The 17,199-nt window shown below is 41.7% G+C and overlaps 1 protein-coding gene across 1 annotated transcript in view; it reads right to left on the reverse strand.

Annotated features, from left to right (window-relative positions):
• The window catches only part of EFEMP1 (EGF containing fibulin extracellular matrix protein 1), a 69,049-nt gene that overhangs the window by 6,463 nt on the left and 45,387 nt on the right, over positions 1–17,199 (reverse strand). The window contains exons 5-7 of the mRNA XM_070734768.1: positions 12,526–12,648; positions 9,069–9,188; positions 800–919 (exon numbers count right to left, since the gene is read on the reverse strand). Of these exons, the coding sequence (XP_070590869.1) occupies positions 800–919; positions 9,069–9,188; positions 12,526–12,648 (363 nt within the window). The remainder of the gene's footprint in view (positions 1–799; positions 920–9,068; positions 9,189–12,525; positions 12,649–17,199) is intronic.

Here is a 17,199-nt window from a genome sequence, read left to right on the forward strand (position 1 = left end):
ATTACTTGGGCTGCAAAATACAAATAGTTCTTCCTTCCTTTCTGCTTTCTGACAGTTTTTGAAGGGAAAATGCAAAACAATTGCCTGCAAGAATGAGGTGCATGAACAGGAATAGAATCACTACTACCAAGAGCAAGAGAGCAAGATTTCAGTGAAAGAATCAGCCTTCTAAATCTTTTTTTTAAAATTGTGAATGTTTGCCAAAGAATGTGAGCCTAATATATTAGTCTGGTTGACACAATATTTTAAGCCATAATATGGATTGTCTATTTTTGACATACAGTTGTTGTGGGAGCTCAGCACAATTTTAGTGGGAAAATCAAAATGCAGAAGTTAACTTTTTTCTACTTGCTTCTAACTCATTTTGCTCATGGTATAATTTCTTTGCCATTGAAGAATTATTCTTCCCTGGGAGATAGGAAGTGGGAAAACTCCAAGATGCACCAAAATTATATTTCGGAGAATTTCTCAAGTGGCAATTCCTGGGAATTCTGGAAAGTGTAATTTCAACATTTGTGGAGTTTCCAGTTTAATGTCTATCTTCCATGGCCATTGAAATCATAGCATGAACAAATTAAGTTATAAGACTCCAGTGTGCTTACATTTGCTTGTGTGTGATAAGAAATATTACTATTGCCTTAAGAAGGCATTAAAGATTAAATCTTCTGATTAGGAAGGAAATGACATGGACCTGCAAGATGCCTTCTTTGCATATTACTAACAGTGAAGTTGTTCTACTCAAAAGTTTCTTTCCCATCTCTGTTGTTGGAGAACTTCATCAAGCTGAACAGCTACTCACCATCACAGCTGATTCTATCTGGGCTTAACTCAAAGCCTTGATTGCACTGGCACAAGAAAGAACCCACTATATTGTAGCACAGTTGGGCACAGGGGTTGCCGGTCTCACATTCATTTATGTCTGAGAAGAAAACAAGACACACGTGGCATTTTCATCTTTTCTTGAACCATTTTGAAGCACATTCACCACATTCCTTGTTCACTTTGTGAATGCTTGTTCACTTTGAATCAATTTAAATGGACAGGGAATGAAACTCCAACCTCTCAAGTGTGGACTATTACCCCCTCCCCCCACTTGGATATTTTATGCATATAAATAGTGGCCTATATAATTAGAAGTAAAGTTGATCCCTGTGCTTTATGGATCTGAATAGCTTTTAGCATAGCATAGGATTTCCCTGCAGTTTGATAGTTTCATTGGGTAATGAATTACAGTGGTACCTCAAGATACGAACCCCTCGTCTTACGAACAACTCGTGATACGAACCCGGGGTTCAGAAAAATTTTGCCTCTTCTTACAAACTTTTTTCGAGTTACGAACCGGCGTTCGGAGACTGCTGGGAAGCCGCGCGGCTGTTTTAAAAGGTGACAGCCGGGCGGCGGGGCTTCCCAGAAGCCTCCCGAACGCCGGTTTGTAACTCGAACAAAGTTCGTAAGAAGAGGGAAAATTTTTCTGAACCCCGGGTTTGGTTCGGGAGGTTGCTGGGAAGCCCCCCAGCCCGGCTGTCACCTTTTAAAACAGCCGTGCCGCTTCCCAGCTGTCTCCTGAAGCCGAATGTGGAAGTTCGGCTTTGGCGTTCGGCTTCAGGAGACAGCTGGGAAGCGGCGCGGCTGTTTTAAAAGGTCGCAGCCGGCCTGGGGGGCTTCCCAGCACCCCCCCAAACCACGAACCCGGGTTCGGGGGGGTGCTGGGAAGCCCCCCAGGCCGGCTGCGACCTTTTAAAACAGCAGCGCCGCTTCCCAGCTGTCTCCTGAAGCCGAACGTGGAAGCAGCTGCTACGAGCGGCATTTCACCTTCCCTCCCAGGCAAAAAGATGCCGGGAAGAGGGGCACGCCTTCCGCCTGGGAAGTCCGGCCCCATCATCCCAGAATGCCGGCATCTTTTTGCCTGGGAGGGAAAGTGAAATGCCGCTCGTAGCAGCTGCTACGAGCGGCATTTCACCTTCCCTCCCAGGCAAAAAGATGCCGGGGAGAGGGGCACGCCTTCCGCCTGGGAAGTCCGGCCTCATCATCCCAGAATGCCGGCATCTTTTTGCCTGGGAGGGAAAGTGAAATGCCGCTCGTAGCAGCTGCTAGAGCCGCCGGCATGTCACCTTCCCTCCCAGGCAAAAAAAAGCCGCGCTGCTGCTCCAGTCGCCCGGTCCTCTCCTGCCTCCCGCGCCGATGTTCCCCACTGCGTTGGGGGCCGCCAGCCCCGAATCGGACGCACCCTCGCTGCTACCGCTGCCGCTGCGCCCACTGCCCGCCCCATCCTCGCTGGAGGTTTAGCCGGAGCCGGAGCCAGGTCTGCTTGGCCGCGCCTCCTCGCCCACTGCCCAGCCGCCCAGGATGCTGACCTGCTACCTCGCGGCGCCCCCGCCGCTGGCCCGATCCTGCGCCTCCTGCTTCCCCCACCCCCAGCCAAAAATACAAAGGCGGTCTGCCGCTCCCGCGGAGCAATGGGAAGCTGAAGCCACCGGCGGTTTCAGCCTCCCTTTGCTCCACGCTGCTCCGCCCTGCATGTCTTTGTGTTTTTGGCTGGGGAGGGGAGCAGGAGGACCTTCCTGACTCCCTCCCCCCAACACTTCACCCAGGACAACAGGCAGGGCGAAGCAGCGTGGGGCAAAGGGAGGCTCAAGCCTCCTTTGGTGGTGGCGGCCGGCTTCCCGGTTTCTGAGTTTTGGGCTTGCACGCATTAATTGCTTTTCCATTGATTCCTATGGGAAACAATGTTTCATCTTACGAACTTTTCACCTTACGAACCTCCTCCCGGCACCAATTAAGTTCGTATCTTAAGGTACCACTGTACTGGTAACAGAGAATAACCAGGGCTGATGAGTGTACCTCAGTGGTTTTTCACTGCACTCCAATTATCTTTGGTTTCTTGGAGATGAAGCACCAAATACGACATTTAAAGCAATGACCCAAACCTGACTGAGCATAGTTACAAGCCCTTATTCATGCCTACCCTGTGATTGGAGAAGAGGCAAAATCTTTCCATTTTCCTCTTTTATTGTAATGGTTGACCAACAGTTTTGTTATGATTTTTGAGCTCCTTTGTCAGAAAAAGTGAGGAAACCTTCCCTTCTTCTTCTTTTTGCCTAGTCCATCACCAATTTGTCCAGTACAGTATTTAGCTGAAAGAATTACTTATATTTGCTCTATCTTAAAGTCGTCTTGGGCAGGGTCTATATGAAGAGTGACACTAAGTAGACCACACCAGAAAATGAACATCACAGGAAGACTAAAACTACTTGGATTAAGATTGGATAGCAGATTGAATAACAGAACTTTACAAAGTTTTTTACCTCATCCTTCTTCGTATACACCACTGAATTAAGGAGGCATGTTTCTGAGCTGCTTCCAAATGTTATGTTGTTTGGATTTAAAAAGATATTTCAGTTTCTTTTGCCTAAATACATTAATATTTTTGTCAGTCTTCTTTTTTACTCTTCTACAAAGACTGAGATATCATCTCTGGCATTAGCTGGGACTCTTTTTGGCCTGTAGATTGTGATAAAATGGCTAAGACACTGTAGCATACTCTCTGCCATTCATGACTATACCTGTGCCTAATTGGGATCCTATAGGGCAGTGTTTTTCAACCAGTGTGCCGTGGCACACTAGTGCGCCGCGAGACATGGTCAGGTGTGCCGCGAAGCTCAGAGAGAAAGAAAGCAAGAGAGAGAGAAAGAAAGAAAACAAGAGAAAGAAAGAGAGAGAGAGAGAGCAAGAGAGAGAAAGAAAGCAAGAGAGAGAAAGAGAGGGAGGGAAGGAGAGAGAGAGAAAGACATAGAGGGAGGTAGGAAGGGAGAGAGAAAGAGAGCAAAAAAGAGAGGAAGGAAGGAAGAGCAAGAAAGAGGGATGGAGAGAGAGAGAGAGAAAGAGGAAGGAAGGGAGAGAAAGAAAGAGGGAGGGAGAAAGAAATAGAGTGAAGGGGAGGAAGAGAGAGAGAGAGAGAGAATTTTTTTGTCCAAACTTTTTTTGCGCCCCCCCCTGCTCAATGTGCCCCAGAGTTTCGTAAATGTAAAAAATGTGCCGCGGCTCAAAAAAGATTGAAAATCACTGCTATAGGGGACAGGAGAGAACATGATGGTTGTTATAGCCTGAGGTAAGCTGTGACTTGTCCCTCCCTTTAGGGGCCCTTGCTGGAGGCAGCCAATTTGGATAATTAAAAACTAGTTTCCAACATTACCTTTTGGGGAAAAGTTATTGAAAGATGGTGGGAACATAATCTACAACAGGAGTCTCCAACATTGGCAACTTTATGCCTGGTGGACTTCAACTCCCAGAATTCCCCAGCCAGCAAAACTGATTGGGGAATTCAGAGAGTTGACGTCTGCCTGGCTTAAAGTTGCCAAGGTTGGAGACCCTTGATCTACAAATCACCATGGTAGGAGAGGATTAGCCAAATGCTTTTTAGTTAGGACTCACCATGTAGTGGAAATGGCACTAGCTACCCTTAGATCAATCTTTTTCTGGGATTTAAATGTAAGTAGTGTTTTTGCTCTATTCCTTCTGGGTATTCAGTGGCATTGATATTACTGAGAACTGTATCTTTTTTGCCACCTGCCAGCTTTGGGCTTTGGAGCAATGGTTTGTAATGGCTCTGTTCTTTCTTCAGTGGGCGCTTTTACTCGGTGGTAAAAGGAGGAAGTGGCACATAGCTTTTTTCTTGTGTGTTATACTGTAGCAGGATTTTGTCATCTCCCTGTTGTTTAATATCTATATGAAGCTACTGTGGGAGGTCATAAATCAGATTGGTTATAGGTGTAGTGATTAAGGCCTATGAGAGCCTGTAAGAACCTAATGGCATCTTGCATGTAGTTACTGAAGTGCTGCTGAAGTGTTGTTATAATGGAACATCATGTCCATAGTATTTGCCATATTTTTCGGAGTATAAGACGCACCTTCCCCCCCAATAGAGGATGAAAATGTCAGCGCGTCTTTTTTGCATTTTTGCTGTCCTGAAGGCCTGCTCCCACATCCCATTTTTGTGAAAAATGGGTCCATGTTTTGCAAAAATGGAGTGGGCAGAGGGTCTGAGAAGCCTGTAGAGAACTCCTGTGGGCTGGGAGATGGCAAAAATGTCTCTGTTTTTGTGAAAAAATGAGCAAACAATACACCCCCCCCCTTTTTTTACAAAACTGGGGCATTTTTGTTATCCCCCCAGCACCCAGGAGTTCTCTGCAGGCTTCCCAGACCCTTTGCCCATTACATTTTTGCAAAAAATGGCCCATTTTTTTTTGCAAAAAACGGAGATGTTTTGTGCTTTCTAATTACTCCATCTAGCATGATTGGAGGAGGAATTCTTGGAGTTGAAGTCCACTAATTTTTAAGCTGTCAAGATTGAAGACCCTTGGGTTATGGGTCTTCGGAGAGGGGCGGCATACAAATCTAATAAATAATAATAATAATAATAATAATAATAATAATAATAATAATAATATGGGTTAGGGGTGCAAGGGTCTTCAAACTTGACAAGTTTAAAGTTGTGACCTTCAACTTCCATTGCTGAGCTAGCATGACTGGAGGAGGAATTCTGGGAGTTGAAGTCCACAAGTCTTAAAGCTGTCAAGTCTGCAGTTTGTAAAAAGTATACATGGTTGTAAAAAAGTATACATGTTTGTGAAAAGTATTAACGGAGAGGGGCGGCATACAAATCTAATAAATAAATAAAATAAATAAATAAAGCTACACTGGTATTTTATTAAATAATATATTACTACATCATTTGGTACAGAATACTATTTTCTTTGTTTTCCACCACTAAAATCTAGGTGTGTCTTATATTGTGGTGTACCTTATACTCCAAAAATATGGTAATAACATTAGGTAGGTAGATAATTAAATGTTATGTGCATTTTAATTTCTTTTCATTGTTAGGATTAGTTTTTTTTAATCTTCATTATTTACTATGGCTACTTTATATATACCTACACAACCACAAACATGTTTTTGCTTTTATTTTAAATTGAATTCTGCAGGTTATTTGTTATGCTATGAATTTGTGCATAAAACTCCAATAAATAAGTGACACACCAATCCTTGGTATTCATTTGTGGTGGTTTCTTAGTTTTTCTATTGTTAAGTTTTTGTATCCTTATATCTATTTTATGACAAAAACAACTAAAGCTTGAACAGGGGGTTGGATTAAAAGACCTCCAAGGTCTCTTCCATTTCTATTATTCTATTCTACTTCTATATTTGAGCTAAGATAAAGCAGATTTTGAGAATAAGAAGTGCAAATATTATAACTTCTACTTCAAAAAATGTTTTGAAATGAGAATTTGTTGGGATATAGCATTCTAAATGGGAACCTCAGGTGTACTGGGGATCATCTTCTCCAATTTCATCCAAATTTCTCTATGAGATATGGCATAACTACAAAATTGAGAACTCAAAAATCCATATAATCTTGTTTTGTTTCCTAAGATTTTCTAAGATTATTATGAACTCCGAGAACTAGAAATTGGTCATGATCAGTTTTTTTTTACTTTAATCTGTGATTTGGTTTTGGAATTAATTGCCATCTCAATATAATCAAATAAAAATGTTAATCAAACTAATTAATTTAATTGCTATGTTTAAGAGTGGTGATTAAGCTGTAATCTAGTTTTAAGTGTTTAAGACATTTGGATTTTAGCCAAAATATAGTATTGGATAGTGAAGAAGAATGTAATAAAAATTAAGTAATGGTTGTGGCCTGGGCGTTGGGGACCATGTTAAGATTGAAATAAGGTCTGACTCGTTGTAGCCTAAATCTTTGTTTATTCAGATCTGGCTGGAAAGAAACAGCTATCCGAATCTGAATGATCGAGTAATGGTTAAGACTGAGAGGTGCGTGGTCGAACTGCCTCTTTTAAACTCTTTTCCCTTGCAGAGGCATGGCTTAGACAGCCGTTAGAATTCCCCACCTGCGGATTCAACCAATCCGCAGCCGGTATGTATATTGCTATATTTACATTTAGGATATTTACATACACAACATTTGCATACATAACAGACCCCTTCTCTATGACATAAAAAGCTTAATTATACTATGCTACCAGCCTATGCTGCCTGCTCAGATTGCCACTGGTTTTGCAGAGAACGGGTAGCCCTCCTTTCATCATATCTTATCCTGGTAGGTGAGATCCCAGGAATGAACATGGAACATTTTGCACACAAAATAGTGGTTCTTTCACACAGGTTTATTAAGTCTGTTCAGAAATCACCACTGACAATAGACCAATCATTCAACAAAACCAAATTATTAATTCAGTCAAATCAAAGTTTTTGGCACTGAGCTCTCAAACTCAACATTTGATATATCAGAACTTGCCCTTTTATTCTTATTCAACTTTCATTAAAGATGCAACTTTTAATCAATGCAAAGACTAGAAAGTAACTTCTACTTAAAAGAACAGAAGATTTGCCCACAAAAATCTGTAAGTTTTAACATTAGTGCTTATAAACATGTAGATGAGTGTTACATTTCAATGAAAGTCTTGAGTCATTCCCTACGATTTCAATTCCAATAATTGCATTTTTAACAGGTTCGGACTTGAAATCCAAGCCTCTGAATAGAACTGGGACAGAATTTTTTCCCCCTAAAACAACATACCTTATTCAGACATAAAGAAAGCAGGCTCCTTTCTATAGAAATGTTTTTATACATATGCAAACTTTTATTCATATTACATTCATATTAAACGTGATTATATCCATTTTTCCCTTCCATTCAATCATGGCCAACTCTTGAAGGCTGCCTGGACAAGTCCCTACAATTTTCTTGGCAAGATTTTTCAGAAATGATTTGCTATTGCTTCCTTCAAGGGGTTCAAAGAAAGTGACTGGCCTAAGGTCACTCAACTGGCTTTGTGCTCAAGGCAGGAATAGAACTCAGAGTCTCCTGGTTCCCAGCCTGATGTCTTAATCATGACATCAAGTTGGCTCTATATATCCATTATATCCAATCCAAAACATTCCCAATATTTGACTCTAATACTGTATGACACAGAGCTTCCCAAGAATTTTAAATTTACTCATAAGTTACGGGAATTCTTATACTTATTCTCTAAAGCAGGAGTACCCAAATTTAGCAACTTTAAGCTATGCTGGCTGGAGAATTCTTGGAATTGAAGTCCGCAAATCTTAAAAGTTGCCAAGTTTGAAGACCACTGCTCTAAAGTCATCCATTGATAGGTAAAGGGGCAGTTTAAGACTGTGATTAGCTGAAATAATTACTAGACTGAGATGCAGGACTTTATCTATCTATCTATCTATCTATCTATCTATCTATCTATCTATCTATCTATCTATCTATCTATCTACCTACCTACCTACCTACCTACCTACCTACCTACCTACCTACCTAATATGCCGCCCAACACCTCAAGGTAATTAGTGTACCTGGGTGTTTTGTGCTGAGCAACCCTCCGCCTTCTGTGTTTGCCTTTTTTGGAATAGGAAAGCCACCCCGTCATTTATTTAAATGCCCCCCAATAGACTTTCAACATTTCAAATGTACCCATTGCCACCCCTCCCCTATATTGGAGACTTTTGGTTTTTCAGAAATAATTCTATGAACTCTGGGACAATTAATATTACAACACCACTTTGGTGAAGATATGGGGGAGGGGGATTTTAGCAATTACTTTTATAATTCTATAAGTATTCTTCAATCAGTTCCCTAAAAGTTCATAACAAAATCAGTTAAAATATCCTTAACTGAAAGATATTTGAAACTGAAATAAGAAATGCATCATACACATACAAAGGCAGGATCAGAGCAATACTTTATAACCACACTAATCTAAATCACTATTAAATCTAAATCACTATTATTGATATAGAACACCTTTTATTTTTATTATTATTCTATAAAAGAACAAAAATGAAATCACATACTAGAGGTACTTTGAATGATTGATGATTGCATTTCTTGAAGTGACTGGCCATTTTATATACCACATAAATAGCTATCATCATTGCATTCCATGCATCTTGCATTTATATAACCAGAAAATATGACAGTAAAATAAATTAAACATGACAATTTTTACAGAAATGTCTTGAAGTGTGCTTACCGGCACATGTGCGGTTGTCAGAAGTTAACTGAAAGCCAGCATTGCAATGGCAGTGGTAGGAACCAGCACTGTTCACACACCGATGGTGGCAAAAGGAAGGGAACGTGCATTCATCAATGTCTATGTTGCCATTAGAACAGAAGTATTTTAAAAAATAATTCCAAAAATGAAGTTACAAAAAAAATGAACTGCCACATACAATTTTAATATCATAGGAATTGTATACATGGAGCTGATGAGCAGCAATATCTGCAAACAACCCTTTGTGCCCCTCACTTTCCTTTTTAATTTCCTTTTATGTATTTTTCATTAAAACAAAATTTTATAGAAAAGTAGCATATTGCAAAGAAAAATATCAAAGTGTAACGCCCTCTTTCATTTTAAGAATACATTTATTTATTTTTTATTTATTCATTTGTCCAATACACAAATACATAGGAAGAAAAGTAGACATGTAGTAATATATATGTAGTAATATATACAAGGGTAAAAGTGAACTTAGAGGAGAGGATATATGAAAGAAAGAAAATATATATGATAAGTGAGAGAAAGGAAAGACAATTGGACAGGGGATGAAAGGCACACCAGTGCACTTATGTACGCCCCTTACATCTGGCATTCTTAGTGGAGACTAATTTTCATATACAGGTAATCCTCGACTTATAACAGATTTACAACTTAGAAGAGAAGAAGTGACTCTGCCAACTGCCAGCAATTTGATTCTCATTGATTCAAAGTGAGTCTCCACTTAGAGACAAACAACCTACTCTGTCAGAAACAATTTGGTTTCAGGAAAAAATTATCCTACAATCTACAAATCCTACACTGTAAAAACATATGGACTACACAACTCAATCAGGGTTAAAGCAACAGACACAATTTACATAGACTTTTGCAAAGCCTTTGACTCAGTGGTACATGACAAACTACTTCTAAAATGAAAATCTTACGGCTCTTCTGGACCCCTGCACAAATGAATTACTGTGTTCCTGTCAAACAGACAACAAGTGGTCAAAAGAGAAAGCACTTTATCAAACCCTGTTCCTGTTAACAACAATGTTCCCCACGGAAGCATTTTAGGACCAACTCTCTTTATTCTTTACATAAATGACTTTTTGGGGCAATATAAACAGCAACTGTGTCCTCTTTGCAGATGATGTAAAACTATTCAATACTACCAACTACCCTTCAAAAATACCTTATCTATGAATCAACTGGCAACTTCAAATCTCAATCAACAAATATTCAGTCTTACACAGTGGCAAAAATAATCAGAACACAAAATAGATGATCACGACCTTGTTGACGATCCTCACTCAAAGCAAAGGGCTTTGGAATACTCATCTCTAATGATCTAAGTGCCAGAGCCCACTGCAATAGCATTAGTAAGAAGACATTAAAAATGGTTAACTTAATCTTGCGTAGCTTCTTCTCTAGTAATATTGCATTTCTAACTAGAGCATATAAAACATTTGTTAGACCAATTCTCGAATACAATTCATCTGCCTGGAATCCACAATACATATTGGGCATTAATACAATTAGGAATGTCCAAAGATATTTCACAAGACAAGTATTACACTCCTCCGTTCGCAACAGAATACCTTATGGCACCAGACCCAAAGTTTTAGGCCTAGAAAATTTAGACCTATGCCACCTTCGATCTGACCTAAATGTATCACACAAAATCCTACCTGTCAATGACTACTGCAGCTTCAACCAAAACAATGAGCTCACAATAGATAGAAACTTAATGTAAACTGCTCCAAACGTCATTGCAAAAAAATGTGACTTCAGCAACAGAGTGATCAAGACCTGGAACATATTACCCAACTCTATAGTTTCTTCTCCAAACCTCCAAATCTTTAACTTTAAATTGTCTACCGTTGACCTCACCCCATTCCTAAGAGGTTTGTAAGGGGCGTGCATAAGAGTACCAGAGTGCCTACCGTCCTTGTCAAGATCGACAGTCCCCATGTATTAAAAAAATGTAATGTTCTCCAAACCACGTTTGTACTTATTATATACTCATATTAATGTTTATACTTTGCCTGTAATCATATACATGCTTGACAAAAATGAGGTAGCAAATAAAGCATCTATTTGCAAAGTCAGTGTGCTGGTTTAGCAGCTACCCTCTTATGTACAGGCATAAACATGTCCTGTTAAAGGCACTAAACAGCTCCCCGTGACTGCTTTAATTATTTGAAAATAGGTACTTCTACATGTTGAACTTATCCCCCCCCCCCAAATGTTTCAATGCACAGTCTTCTTAAAAGCTTTCCACATCTTAAACCTCATAGTAGCTTTTCACAGCTACCTATCCTTCACGTGTGATAATCACAACGTTCATCATCCTCATGAAAGCAACTACATTGCTGGCTGCAGCAGATGAGTAATAGCAAATTTGTTGTTTCCCACGTGTGTCCATTTATTTATTTATTTCACTGCAAAAATTTATATATGGTCACCTATACTATATACAGTGATACCTCATCTTACGAACGCCTCTTCTAACGAACTTTTCAAGATACGAACCCGGTGTTTAAGATTTTTTTGCCTCTTCCTCCGAACTATTTTTACCTTATGAACCCAAGCAGCTGCTGCTAGGATGAAGGGGTTTCTTCCCCCCCCCCCTTTTTTGAAGAAAGAAAAGGGAGGGGCTGCTTGGAGTAGGAAACATTTTGCAGAGAACAACGTGCTTGCAAAGGAACTGAAAGGGTGTCTTTTTTAGAAAGGAAAGGGAGGAGGGAGGGGCAGCTTGGGGGAGGAAAGATTTTGCAGAGAACAACATGCTTGCAAAGGAACTGAAAGGGTGCCTTTTTAAGAAAGAAAAGAGGGAGGGGCAGCTTGGAGGAGGAAATTTTTTGCAGAGAACAACATGCTTGCAAAGGAACTGAAAGGGTGTCTTTTTAAGAAAGAAAAGGGAGGAGGGAGGGGCAGCTTGGGGGAGGAAATTTTTTGCAGAGAACAACATGCTTGCAAAGGAACTGAAATGGTGTCTTTTGAAGAAATAAAAGGGAGGGCGCCCCCCTTGCCTTTCTTCCTTCCAACTCACCCTTTAGCCTAGCCTTGCTTCTTCCACCCACCCCCTTTAGCTGCTCCTCTCTGCCCTCTGTTCGCCTCCCTTCTAAAGTTTGGGATTTTCCTGAAGGATTTGCACGCATTATTTGCTTTTACATTGATTCCTATGGAAAACATTGTTTCATCTTACGAACTTTTCACCTTACGAACCTCCTCCTGGAACCAATTAAGTTCGTATGATGAGGTACCACTGTACTACTAAAACTCCCATGTCTGTAACTTTTCACTTTTTAAACAAATGATCCTTATAACTTACAGAATACTGGGACTTCTTGCTCCCAAGGGAATTGTGGCTGCTTCAATATTGCTGAGCCACTTCTGCTTCAGCCTATCCACATACCTGACAAAATGCATTTTGCAGTGTAGTACTTACCAAAGCACTGCTCTCCTCGTTTTTGATACCCACTTCGGCACTGGCAGGTGAATGATCCCCTTAGGTTGACACAGACCTGATCTGACCTACAGGAGTGGGCACTGGTGATACATTCATCAATATCTTTTAAAAAGAAAGAAAGAAAATGACATGTTATGAAAGGTCATCATAATGTTTGTATTTCTCTTCAAAATATAAAGATGTTACTACCAAGGTCTGGTTCCAATGTTAGTGGAAGAAAATCATAGCTGTCACCCTGAATAAATCATTCCTCAGACTATTTCTGTCTCCCTGGCATTGCTAGATCTTTTGTAGTCTTTCTCAGTTTTCCCCTTTTCATTGAGACATACACTTTATTTTTTGGAGTATAAGATGTACCTTATGAAAAATGATGATGTAGGCAGAGATTTCTACGAAGATTTCTTGGGGTAATAACTTGCCAGCTTACCTGCCAATTATTGATCATTCAAAGTAGCTAAGACGTCCCACATAAAACAATATGGTATATATGAAATCTATCAGAAATAATAACTACCATATTTTTCAGAGTATAAGACTCACCGGAGTATAAGACGGACCTTAGTTTTGGGGGAGGAAATCAAGGAAAAAAGGTCTCTGCCTCCCAGCAATTTGCAAACAGTACAGATGTTTGTTGTGTAGTTGCAAACAGTACAGATGTTTGTTGTGTATTTCTGTGCATGTGTGTCTGACCCAAAGAAATAGCAAAGAATTGGAGAAATGTACATTAAGACAGTATATTAATGCCAGAGATTTTTCTTAAATGTAGTCACACTAACTCCTCCCAATTATTTAAATAGACCTACTCCAAACATGACTAAGTCAGGGTTTAACTGTCCTATCTTAATACTAAACAGAACACTGTTACATTTCAGATTATACTTTTAGAGATCTTTAAATTTGATGTGGCTTTCTGGAAGTATAGTTATTCTCTGCTATTTAAAAGAAGATACAATAGCACTGGGCCTCTTCAGGTCAATACTTCTTTTAAAAGGCTTCTTCATTTTGTTAAGTTGTCTAGAACAGGGGTCCCCAACCACCGGGCCGCGGACCAGTACCGGGCCGCGGGGCATGTTGCACCGGTCCGTGGAGTCAGCAGCTGCCGGCCCTCATGCCGCCACCCCCTCCCTCCAGCGCTTCGCCTCCCGCCGGGCAAGAGGCCTCGGGAGGCAGGTTCTGCCGGCCACAGGACGATGGATGGGACAGAGGGGCGGGAAGGACCGAGAGGCTCAAGCCTCTTTTGGCTTCTGCCGCGGGGCGCTTTTGCGTTTTTGGCTGGGGGGAGGCAGGAGGGCCAGCCTGACCTCCTCTCTCCAGCGCTTAGCTCCCACTGGGCAAGAGGGCTTGGGAGGCAGGTTCTGCCGGCCACAGGACGATGGCGGGAAAGAGAGGCGGGGAGGACCAGCACCCCCATGCTTAATCCTGCCCCCAACCACGCCCCTTTCCGCCCCCACTGGGCCATAGAAAAATTGTCTTGCTGAAACTGGTCCCTGGTGGAAAAAACGTTGGGGACCACTGGTCTAGAACAATAATAAAGCAGTCCTAAAAAAATAAGTCTAATAATGTGAATATTCTATAGACATTTATAGTTCAGCAATCCAACATTGCCAGCAGTCCACCTCCCAGCAATTTGCCTCTTTGTAGTTAGTTTCACTTTCAGTTCTAGCACATGGCCTGCCTTTGCTGAATCGGCTGTGGGTCAGGAGGCTGATAATCAATTGCTTGTGCTAATCAGGCTCTGCGTTGTTTTCTGCAAGGAGGTAAATTTCTGGGAGGCAGAGGCCAAAGGGTAGGATGGTTGGGTGGGGCTACATTTGGTATATAAGATGTACCCAACTTTTCACCCTCTTTTGGGGGATAAAAAGGTACATCTTATACTCCAAAAAATACAGTATACAGTGATACCTCGTCTTACAAACGCCTCGTCATACAAACTTTTCGAGATACAAACCCGGGGTTTAAGATTTTTTTGCCTCTTCTTACAAACTATTTTCATCTTACAAACCCATCGCCACTGCTGGGAGGCCCCGCCTCCGGACTTCCATTGCCAATGAAGCACCAGATTTTGCGCTGCTGGCATTCCCCTGAGCCTCCCCTCCGGACTTCCATGTTTTTGTGATGCTGCAGGGGAATCCCAGCAGTGCAAAAACGGGCACTTCAGCTGGCAAAAGGGGTGAATTTTGGGCTTGCACGCATTAATTGCTTTTCCATTGATTCCTATGGGAAACATTGTTTCGTCTTACAAACTTTTATTTATTACTTGGATTTGTATGCCGCCCCTCTCCGAAGAGAACCTGGTCCCGGAACCAATTAAGTTTGTAAGACAAGGTATCATTATATGTCTTAATGAAACAGTCCAAGCAATTTTATTCAGATCATACTAATCAAGGGATCCCATTTGATAGATGTGGCTGATGTTCTCTACAGTCATACCTGAACATAGAATGTTGGCTATCTTTATAGTCCAATGTGTGCAGATTTGAGGGAAAGAAACAGGGGTGGACTACTGCCCAGAAGGGGTGGGGGAATGCAGTGGGATAGCAAAAATGGAGCTCCACCCCACAGTGTGGTAGTAAAAATTTTGATAGCCCTTCACTGGAAAGGAGGTATAATGGCACGTTTGTTTTTATTCTTCTCCAAGACAGATCAATGTTTGAAGATTGTTATGGAAATGGATAAAATATAACTATTCCCTGAAAGTGCAGGTACAGGTTTGTTGGATTACTGAAGCATTTTGGAGGTTCATCCTCCCTTTGGAGTAGTATCACTTTAAAGGATTAAAACGTTTTCCTCCTCTTCCTCTTATAGCAGACTGTATCTCTGTAGTGGGTTGCAGGTGATTTCCCAGTTTTATGCCTCCTACAGTCTAACGCAGTACTATGACATGACTTCCTTCTGACATTCAAAACCAACTGGAAGTTTCTAAGCTGAATAAACACATTCCTTAAAACTAGTTTACAAATCCCAGTTGAATTCTTTGTATTTGTTCAGGAACTGGGACCAGTGGCAGATTCCGGGTGGAGCCATGGAAAAGAAAAAAATGATTCTTTCTCATGCAAAATGAAAACAATGTTGACCACAAGACTCAAATCACAAATTGAACTGTTTTGACCTTATTCTTCAAACTTGCTCCCCCCTCTAGTTCTCACTTCAAATACCCAAATACTTTCCAACATGCTTCCTTTCTAACTGACAGCTCGATATAAATTTTCTTCCGACCTGCCTTGGTCTTTGAACTGATAGCTGTTATCAGTTCTTAAAAGCTGGTGTACTGTTTTTTAAAAAAATACAAAGATGACAGATGGGGGAATGCAGATTTTTTATTAACATGCAAAATGCCTATCATATCTCAGGTGGGTTGAGTATGAGATAAACAGTGAGAGAAAGGGGAGAGAATGTATCTTGCAAGCAAGTACTATATAGTTAGTATGTTTGCATGTGAACAAGGCTGCAGTCGGTCTGTGAGGGAGTGACAGGCAAATTACATTTTGCTGAAACAATGGGTGTTCGTTGGGGTCTGGCATTTTTTGGGTGGGGGAGCTTAATAAAAACGGTGGAGGTACAAAGAGCCGAGCCAGGGAAGGATAAGAGGGTGTGGCAGGTGGTCACCCAGCCAACAAATGCTACCCCGAGTTGTCTTCCAGTGTTCCTCCTGTGTAGCCCTGCCACTCCAGGAAGGAAGCATCAGCGGCTAGCCTCTGTGTGGCTGCAGCGGCGGGTGATAGGCCCAACCGTAAGCCACATGGCATCCCCACCCAATCCCCATCTATCTACACCCCAGTTGTCACAAGGAGAATGAGATCCAAAAGGCTCCGTATAGCACCTGTGTCAGGCCAAAGCCATCATGTGGAGTTAGAGATTTTGGCCTGCCACAGTAATACAGCATAAGGGGGGTTTGGAGGGGCAGTGAGTAGTCAGTGGGAAAATTACTACACAACCAAAGATTCCTTTCTCCGAGCCAAGGTCACCATTTGTTCTGCCACAACTGAAGAGATGGGGAAGTTGATAAACCCCTGCACACGGACTGGCTCTCGTGATGAACTTGTGGGTGTGGGGATGTAAGATGAACCTTAACCTAGGTGGGATTCTGAGAAGTACAGTGATACCTTGTCTTATGAACTTAATTGGTTCCAGGACGAGGTTTGTAAGGTGAAAAGCTTGTAAGATGAAACAATGCTTCCCATAGGAATCAATGGAAAAGTGATTAATGTGTGCAAGCCCAAAACTCACCTCTTTTGCCAGCCGAAGTGCCCATTTTTGTACTGCTGGGATTCCCCTGAGGCTCCCTTCCATGGGAAACCCCACCTCTGGACGTCCGTGTTTTTGTGATGCTGCAAGGGAATCCCAGCAGTGCAAAAACAGGTGCTTCACTGGCAATGGAAGTCAGGCGGTGGGGTTTCCCAGCGAGGGGAGCCTCAGCGAAATTGCAGCATCGCAAAACCACGGAAGTCCTCGAAACCCCACCTTCAGACTTCCGTGTTTTTGTGATGCTGAGATTTCACTGAGGCTCCCCTCGCTGGGAAACCCCACCTCTGGACTTCCGCTTTGCTGGCAACAGAAGTCCGGAGGCGGGGCATCCCAGTGGGGGCGGCTTGGGTTTGTAAGGTGAAAATCGTTTGGAAGAAGAGGCAAAAAAATCTTAAAACCCCGGGTTTG

This window comes from Erythrolamprus reginae, chromosome 1 (genome assembly GCF_031021105.1).
Source record: "Erythrolamprus reginae isolate rEryReg1 chromosome 1, rEryReg1.hap1, whole genome shotgun sequence".
In the NCBI taxonomy this organism is placed as follows: domain Eukaryota; kingdom Metazoa; phylum Chordata; class Lepidosauria; order Squamata; family Dipsadidae; genus Erythrolamprus; species Erythrolamprus reginae.